This window comes from Tigriopus californicus, chromosome 4 (assembly GCF_007210705.1).
Source record: "Tigriopus californicus strain San Diego chromosome 4, Tcal_SD_v2.1, whole genome shotgun sequence".
NCBI classification, from domain to species: Eukaryota; Metazoa; Arthropoda; class Copepoda; order Harpacticoida; family Harpacticidae; genus Tigriopus; species Tigriopus californicus.
Window position 1 is genome coordinate 7,568,914 of NC_081443.1, and position 9,694 is coordinate 7,578,607.

General features: G+C 44.8%; 1 protein-coding gene across 3 annotated transcripts in view; it reads right to left on the bottom strand.

The window, feature by feature from the left end:
• Nucleotides 1-719: 719 nt before the first annotated feature.
• The window catches only part of LOC131879254 (uncharacterized), a 10,079-nt gene continuing 1,104 nt past the window's right edge, over nt 720-9,694 (bottom strand). The window contains exons 1-3 of one of the 3 annotated variants that reach the window (XM_059225523.1): nt 6,114-6,664; nt 4,116-5,736; nt 720-2,713 (exon numbers count right to left, since the gene is read on the bottom strand). In XM_059225523.1, the coding sequence (XP_059081506.1) occupies nt 2,404-2,713; nt 4,116-5,437 (1,632 nt within the window). In that variant the 5' untranslated portion in view covers nt 5,438-5,736; nt 6,114-6,664 and the 3' untranslated portion in view covers nt 720-2,403. Of the gene's footprint in view, nt 2,714-4,115; nt 5,737-5,984; nt 6,044-6,113; nt 6,665-9,694 lie in introns of those variants that run through there. The other 2 variants (XM_059225525.1, XM_059225524.1) reach the window with 2 other exon arrangements.

Consider the following 9,694-nt stretch of genomic DNA (forward strand, 5'->3'; position numbering starts at 1 on the left):
GTCCTCTTATTGCTGCTTGATTTTCAAATCACTCGGAAGTGTGGACGAATTTCTGTAAACTCATTCAGGGCCAGTGTACTACGTACTAAAAGGGCACCCTCCAATCAAAGATTGTTTTTCAAAAAACAATACCCAATTCGAAAATGCACCTTCGCCCGAGGCTTTCAAATTCTCCTCCGTCGTTCTACTGAGATTGACAAGACTACAGGGCAGTGGTAGAGTTCTAGAAATAGAGAAGTGTCGCTCAGTGCGTACGAGTGTTGAGCCGATGATTTGGCCTCAATAAGTAGGAGTAGACAACTGCATATTTCAGTTGTCCCCACCTGCGTTGGCGGAAGTGATATTCCTCTGTTTTTAGAGTGCCAATAGGCACTGCAATCCCCCTTCCAATTCACCTTTCGTTGAGAGTGACTTGGACATTCCGGACAAGCCAAGGAAATAGCGGGCATTCCTAGATTCAACCCTACAAACGACGAGAGGGCTCGGAATCGGGTGCCCAAGTCTCTCATATTTATAAGCTTCGAGTCAAAAGTTTTCTAAAATTATTTCCAGACAAGTACGCACCCTTGCCAAAAACTGTGAGTATTCACATTCATAAGAACTGCTTGTATGACGAAAGCTTGAAGTTGCAGTAGACGTGACTTAGCCTTGGCTCGACCATGTCGTTAAGTCGTTCTTTTTGCAAGCATTCGAAAAGCACACATCAGGTGGGAAATCAATTAGATTGTGAAACGGACTTTTATTTTTCTTGCAAAAACGAGTAGATAAAATAGGGAATAAATAATAGATGCGTGGTAATCATGAAGCTAATACAAAAGGATAATCATGGTGATTAATCTGATAATGCCAATAGCCTTTGACTTTGAAAGGGGTTTAACAGGGACTAGATTGATGATGCACAAGAGGAAACCTAGAGCTCCCAAAAGGTAAGCTTCCTAAGACGGACAAATTTGGCATAACCCTCTTTCCAAAGAAGAAGAAGAAAAAACAACAACAACATTCATTTGAATGCAACCCACTAAAACTTTCTCCAATTGCGAACAAAATGCGAGCTGCAAAAAAGTGACTCGTGGCTCAAGGCTGGATTCGGTAAGTCGGCAAATTGGACCAAAATGAATAAGCAAGCCATGACCGAGAATCCGAAAATTGGCTCCAAAAAAAAGACACAAATAATCCGGGGTCGTTTCACTTTCTCATGGGATGAATAGATCACATTTGAGGAAATGGTCGTTGAAAACCAAGCCAATGTTTGCGAGGATAATTCAGCTTCATGTCTGTCGAGCGAGCAAATTACAGGAGGGAAAAGGGGAAAGAGTGAGAGTTTGTTCGGGGGTCGCCGTTCCGTTCGCGGCTTCTCATGAGTGAAAATCAAGTCAATTGTCAAAGTAAGCAATGTCATAATTCTTCTTTGTCAAACTTCCTGTCTTTTCCACTTTTACTCCCGCTCAATGATGATTCAGTGACTGACTGACGAACTGACTGACTGGCATGATCACGGGTTTGAATGTGTGTGTATATGTGTGCAGGGAGGGAAGGAGGGAGGGAGGGAGCCACATCGAGATGAAGTTTCTTGATGCAAAAAATACCCACTCACAAATGGAGGATGGCGAAAATTAGGAGATCCGATCTTGCCTCATCATCACGTGGTAGTCGGGCACATCGTAATAATGTCGATGTCGTTACTGACACGGTTTCGAGAACATCTTCTTGGGTGGGACCACACGCACATACTTACGAGCCAAAAGTTCAAGTCCACGGAGGCCATTAGAAGGGCGGGATCTGCCACTCATTTCCAAGTTCAGTCAAGGCTCCTCGCTCAGTCGTTGTCTTGGCTGTTTCTTTGTCCATCTTATTCCTGATATCGCAACATCGAGATGTGATGCATCGCCGGTTTCGCTACTACTCGGTGTTTCACGGGGCGTTGGGATGAAAGGGTGTCACGAAACACTCGTTCTTTCTGTCTTTTCCCCTGTCAATCGCCATTGAATTGAAGGCAAAAATTGGAAGAGAATGAACTTGGGAAGAAGGGTCTCCCTTACTATGCGGATAATGATGATGATGACGTTGCGTAAGAACCGTTAAGGTCACGGAGAATGATGGAAAAAAATATGTCAAGAACCTCTGGGCAGCCTTGTTCAAATTTTCTAAAGGCGTAGCGTCATTTTCAACTCACTTTGTCATCGCTGGCCAAGGCGAATCGTCGTCATCGTCGACGTCGTCGACGTCTTCCTCTTTTTGCCCGCACCATGGATAAAAAGTTGATGACGGAAGATTTATGACAAATATGACTGACCCTGGGCTTAATTTCACTCTTTGAATCGCGCTTTTTATGGCATCTGTCCTCTCCCTCGTCCTGGCCATAAACACTCGGTTCCCTTCACATGAGCGTCGACTGGATGGATATCAGATATAGAAGTAACTATCGAAGTCGGATGAGCGGCTATCCAGGGACAAAGAACTTAATGAAGTCTTTCTTGATTTGGAGTCCAACACACCCGTGTCGACAGAGGCTGCGGGTAGAGTCTCCAAGAGAGAATGCAGAGAAATCTGTCTTGAGACCATCTTGAAGGTGTTTGGCTTGAGTTGCTGACAATGATGATTGGTGGTCGTCGATGTGGCGCCCGAGGGATTGGAGGTTCGCTTTTGATAATGAGGAACAAAGTCTGGTGAGGACTTCAGGAGACCCGAATCGCCTCCACTGCTCTCGTCAGATCTGGAGGAAAAATTGTGGTGACATCAATTTTCAAATATTCGCCAAATAAAAAGAACCATCAAGAGGATAAGGATAAGATTGGTTAATGATCGAAAGCACTCTTTCATTAGGCAGTTCTAATTGGTCGAGGGCTAATAATCTAGAGCAATAGAAGATGGCAAATCTTGATCATTTCGAACTCATCGAAGCGTGAAAGAAAGAAAGAAATTGTGAAATTACATCTGCTGCCATTAATTGATAGAAATCAATTTATCAAAACTTTTGCCCTGACGCCATGGATTCCTCCGTATCCAATTGTATTACCTATCAATAAAAGGAGACCTGCACATGATTCCTGCTTGGCCAAGTTTCCTAGAGGAACCTCCTCATGACAATCAAAAGCCTTTTAAGTACCGAATGAAAGAAGCGATGAACGGGTCACATCTGTAACACCATCACTCCATCGGTAACGAAAACCAAGTTAACAACGAGATTTCTACGACCATGGCGACCTTTACGGCTCGAAAAAAACACTTAAGAGTACGTACATCCTACAAGCACACTTCAGCCATGGTTTTTTTCCTCAGCTCGAGCGTCACATTATGCAAATTACCGGAGGAGAGGAATGGTTTAGTAGGACAGAAATACTTATCATTTTCCAGGGAAACCTTGTTCGCTCGATTTCGTGCCCTAGTCTCAATGCCAAGATGAGCGGAACGCATCTTTAAAAGATGCAAAACAAAATCTCGAATTCTGACGCTTCTGACTGAATGACAACTGGATATGAATGATGATTATGAAGACGCGGAATAGTAGGTACATGAGAGGGTTGGCGTTCATTTCCCCTTGTTGGTTATCTAAACTACAATAGTAAGGGAGGAAGGAAGAAAAGTATTCATTGTGCCAATTGGCCATCTTTTGGTGCATTGACCGTAGTGAGGTTACATTTCAAAAGAACATTTGTTCATCTCTCGGCCTCTTTTTTTCAAAGTTCAGGCAGGTCCCAGAGTTCAAAAAGAAAGACCTCTCTCTCTCTCTCACTCACTCGTTGAACACATTCCATAAATTCGCGTATATCCTGCACTTCCACACATTCACCAATATTGATAGCGAATGTGTGCACACGGTACATTCTTTCCGAGAAAATGACGCAATCATCCCAGGCAATCCTCAACCGCTTGAGAACCGTACGAAATGGACGCCAACATCAAGTAAATAAAGATGTACCGTACGTACGTACGCACCACACGCAACCAGACATCGAGAAACGTCCTTGCTTATGTGTGTGGACCGTGTGACATACCGAGAGTGGATTCCCTGAGCATCGTTTTCAACTAATAGATTAGCAGGATCTCTCTGATCTTGGATATGGGTGCTCTTTCCCTATCCTCAGATGGGAAACAATACACACAAATACGCATACCTGGTGGACGATAACGCGGGCGAATCGTGAAACCGTAAGGCTGAGAAGTCGCTGCTGGCTGTGGATTCCCCTGAACTTCCATAACTAGTGTCCAAATCTTCTCGTCCGGGAATTTTGGTGTTTCTCGTATCTGGAGATCGGGACGACGTCACTCGCTGGCTCAAAGGAGATTCCTCTTCTCCATGATCTTCTTGTTGTTCTCCCTCGCCTTCGTGGTCATCAGGCACATCAACCATGGTTTCGGCCTCTTCCACCACCATTTCCGACAAGGAAGAACTGGACGATGAGTGTGTTAATCGCAAAACAAACATGCAATTGGAAGGATTAGGCCAAAGGCTTTGCACTAAGATGGGCCTCTCATCCGAATTGAGTCGACGCTCAAACGATCGGGCGGGGTTCTGCTCGAAAATACAATAGCGATCACTTGAACGTTTCTGATCCCCGTTAGCGTCCAGACCGTAACAATGAAAGAGGATCTGCACAACTTCTCGCACCGTGGTCGTCTCCGAGATGAGTAAACACTTATATTTGGATTCGGCCATGAGCACACTATCGTAAATTCGTACCACGCCTCCTTTTCGCATTTGGAGGGTAAATTTGCACTCGCCCCAAGGGTGACACGACTTGAGCTCCACTGGGCGCGATTCATCATCCAAAGACAAAGAGCGTTGCAACGGAATCCCGGTCCTTTTGATATTGATGTCCATGGTCAAGTAGAAAAGCTTGGGATCGCGATGTCGCATTTTGTACTTGCTCAACAGAAGCCAGATCAATTCTTTGGCAGTGGTTTGAGGGCTGAGACTCAGAGTCTTGTATTCAATATCGGATCGCAAGCACTTGGCATAGACCTTGATGGGAATTCTGGCATTGGCATTGAAACTAGATCCAGCGGGGTGACTAAAACTGGGCAAAGAAGATCCCGGGTGCAAATGGCCCGGGTCATATTCGGAGTGATCCGGGACTAATTGCTGTTGCCTGTGCTTTATGATCGAGGCCAGGGGGATTATCCTCCTCGCTCTAAACAAGGGCGATGTGGCGGCATCTTTGAAGTGGGAAATGACCAGGTCAGTTTGAGTGCTGCCATGATGTTGAGAGTGAATGGATCCAGAGGATTGGAGACTAAACGAATCCGACCCACTGGTTGAGGAGGAAGAAGAAGACGAAGAGGACGACGACGACGTTGACGATGAAGAAGATGTCGAGGATGAAGACGATGACGCTAGAGGACCTTGCAAATCCTCGTTGTCATCGTGCTCCCTGATCCGCGAGATGGATGACCTTTTTGAAAGATCAACAGCCGATGGACTACAGTGTTTCAACATGATGGCCGAATGATGATGCCGTGAATCAGCGATTCACGAACTCCATGATTTCATGTCGTTTCTTGTGGAGCTTCTGGAATGTTTTATTTAGCCTGCCTAAGTGCCCTTAGGAGGATCTCGGGAGTTGGAGAGGAGGGTTTCTTTCTTCCGTTAGCCTCCTGGCTGCCTTGGACACGATTAAGTAATCTTCGACGATCCTAAATAGAGTAGTCCACTCTCCACTCAATTCAGATTGGCTTTCCGCAATGGTTTGCGGTATGCGGGATAGACGAATGCTTGGCTATTGTGGCGTCGTGAGCCTGCAATAAAAGAAACAAGTCAGGAATTGATTACTTAGCAGAAGGGTTGTTCAGGAGCAGAATATGTCTTCTGATATGGGGAAATTGGACATTATCAATGCATTTCTTGGCTCAACCTCCCAACGTCAACGTCTCAATTGGACACAATCACCGTGAGGTTTCCTATCCGAATCAACTTTCTGAAGAACCATGATCAAGCTGGAAGTAATTGTTCTCTTTCTGACAAACCACTGGCCACATCCACGAACCAAAAGCTAAGAACCAAAGGGCAATCCATTGTTCGTTTCGTTTTCTTGCCAAATCAATCAAGTGGATCTTTTCAGGGTGCAGTTTCACGAGGAAGCAGCGTAAAAAAAAGAGAGTAGTACATTACTCACTCATTCACTTTTGTACATTGTACGTATCACTCGATGAGAATTTCTCAATGAGCACACACAGCGAAATGTCTTCCAATTGAATGAAATGACCTCATCCCGAATGATTGTTTTCCAAGCAACTTTCGTGCAATCTTTCCACTCTCTGATACCCTTCAGGATGACGGCTTCGTTCACGAAATCAGATCCTCCGTGCAAGACATACATATACACTGATTCCCCTTCCAAATGTTGACATGACTCGTCACGACATTTCTGCTTGCAAACCGGATTCTGAGTGAGCACAGATGCATTTCTAGTTGTTCAGATTATCAACAACAATATTTGCCAGCTTCTGGACTGGCTGAGAAGAGATGCATCCCGTCCTGCATCTTCCCATCCTCACTCGACATTCCCCGACTTCTGACTAAGCGAACCTACCGACAAGCTCATTTGGCCCTTTCATTAAGCTTCTCAACCTCAGGTCCGCTCGATTTTCGTTGGTTCAAGTTCATGAAGTAGTAGCCATGGCTGGATCGAGAATCCAGATCTGTTTCATGCTCAAGCACGATGAGTCTATCTTTGATACTGATGTTGTTGTAATCGTTGTTCATCACTGCTAAGACGGACGGGGTTCGAGAAGTTCAAGTTCGCTACGGATTCATGGAACATTTTGTTGGTGTGAAACGAATCGAGAAGAACATGAAGCAGAAGATTGGGGGGGGCGTCTTTTTTGAATGAAGTCAGAACTGTAGCACGAATGAAGCCAACCAGCCTAGTTCGCAACGACGTCAGTATCTCTTCATAAGCTTCTAAAAGATGTTTCCGTTGTTTGGTGATGATTTCCGTCTGTTCATTTTCGTTGGTGCTACATCATTCATTCATTCATTCGCGGATTTAAGCCAGGAATGATTTGTTCCCTTGGGGGATTTTCCAGGCATTCCGATTGTACATTTTGGCAACTTGAAAAGACCACCATCACCCTACACATTGCGCACAATTAGCACTGAAGGTCAGAACAAATCTTTATGTAATCTCAGTGTGAGTTTACATCTACACTGTGCAAAGTGCCATGTTTGGCTTTAATTCAACATCCTTGACCAAGTTGAGCCCTTGGCATTGGGCTTATCTCGAGTTTTCCTTCTCTAATCAGTGCAAGCAACTGTGCTGCTGCCATTCAGTGACCGCCCAAATCCCTCGAGTCCGTCCGTCCATCCATCCACCACTGGAGATCCGGACAAGCCTAGCCCTGTTTCACAAATGATAACAAGCAAAGCGACTTACTCGTTTCTGTGGTCAATTCAGAATTCAGAATTCAGATTTCCGATGTCCATACTCGCCCTCCCCCGAGTTTCGAAATGACCTCAAAATCTTCACAAAAGGCGCTTTAAGGAGGTAGATAATTTCGACCACGCGGTTTAAAGGTGTTCGCAGTAAATCTTCCCTAAATATGTTCGGCATTTGCATGAGGACAAGGACACGTTTGGATTCGATGGTCGAACACAACACGCACACGCACTCACTTTCCCACTGTTGCTGGCTAGCTGGTTGGTTGGTTGGCTACTCCGACCAAAATGTGTTTACCATCTGCCAGAGGCCGACACACTCGCACTTAATCGAAGCTCCCTCTTCACTGTGAAGGCCTGAGGGATTGTGTTATAAGATTTATTAATTTCTCTCGAGTTTGTACTGAATAGGCCAAAAGCGACGGCTGAAGGCCGCTGAGCAAACAGTATCTCATCGACCAAAGTGAGGGCCCAAAATGATCCAGAAGCGCTTCCTGAACGATACACTACGTTTACAACTAACTGCACATCATATTCTCAAGTAAACATTTTGAAGTGGACTTCGAGGATACTCTGACTCATTTAAGACGATTGCAGGCTAACCAAAAAGGGCCCTGCCTGGCATTCCTTCGATTCGGTGGAAATATTGAACACGATGTACGACCGACCATCCCATGATCTCATCATCCTTCGAATGTGCGCTGTGAATCAGGATTCTCCTTGTGATCTTGTCCAACTGTTGCTCTTCTCAGAATCTCTGGACGACCCATTGTTCGTGCTAACATCATGTTGGACGATGGGTTTGATGGAAGATGATGGTTAAAGAATATCAAAGCCGAACATGATGGGCATCTCTAAAAATCAATCAGGACATCATCCCACCAGAATTGGAGTGACGGGTGGATGAGACGATTTCCTTCGAGGCCTGATGGTAATTTGGGCTAAGGAGGTCAATCCCTGTCAGGTTGGTCGTCTTCCTCATTCTCTGATGCCTCTCAATCTATTGAATGAATTTTCGATTTCGTGTTCTTTTGCCCCCATTGATCTGTTGCCTTGAAAAGACGAACTCCCCCATCAATGGTCGTGGATTTCGTTACGGGCTCTTCAATTATTTCATCGCTTTGATTTGTAATTTCGAGGGCTGAGCCAGAAAAATGTCAAAGCGGAGATGAGTTAGATTATTCGTCTTCCTGATTGAAGACATTCTCTGTCGCTTCTTTGCCTTTCGACTGCCTGGCAAGACTTGGACTCGGCCAATTGGAGGTCACTTCATCTGGATACATTGAAATCAATTACCTAAGGACCGTGAAATGAGGAGTTAGTTGTCTAATCCGACTTTGTCTCTGTCACTTCCGATTCCTATTTCCATTTCTTCGAATTGTTCTCCATTCACCCTCACCCTCACGGGGATTTGCATGGCCTCATCTATCTATCCATCTAGAGCTATAGGTATACCTGGTAGAAATTGTGGTTGTACACGGGATCTCTCGTCGATTCATTACATCCACATATTGTGTCAGAGTCACATGAGTTGTGAAGGGACTCAAACACGCTCACTTGCGTGGTAGACGCATACTCAATCGTAGCAGGGTGCGATGGTTTAATGAGCAGTGAACAAACCTACAGCTTCATTTCTAAAGAGACAAGGTCATGGTGAGAGGAAGCGCTCATTCCCGTCTTCCTTTTGCTACGTTCAACAACGAGTATTTGGCAAAGACAGTGCTGTACCATTTGATGTTCTACATACTATACCTATACTACAAGCATCATCAACATTACTAGCAACAACAACAACAACAACAACAACCAAGTCAAGTCGACGATTTGTGCAAGCCGGGTGTTGAAGCAGTTCCCTGATCCTGTTGGATCCCACTAGATAATCATATTAAGTAGGTTCCTCATTGTCCTGACGATTCTCATGTGGCAATTGCACCTCGTTGGATGGATTGAGAGCTAAAAATACCACTTCCCTTTCTAATCAAGGACCATCCATCCAAGTCAATTCCGTACTAAACATGGTGTATCCTTCCATGCTTGAGCATCCACAATTATTTGAACTCGACTTGCCATTTGGAACTAATGTGTTACTTTTGGAGCATAATTTCAGCTTGGGGATGATCTTGACGCGTACCCAGTCCATATATTTACAATGAAGGAGGGGGATCCATGGAAGATAGCACAGATATGTCGAAACCAAGCTTTGCCCTTAGTTCGGATGAAAATTGCACCCCATTGTAGCATAAGGGGCCCTGGTTGAAGACGCTTCAGCTTTACGATTTATTTGGGAAATGCCATCAAGAATGGAAAAAGAGAGGATAA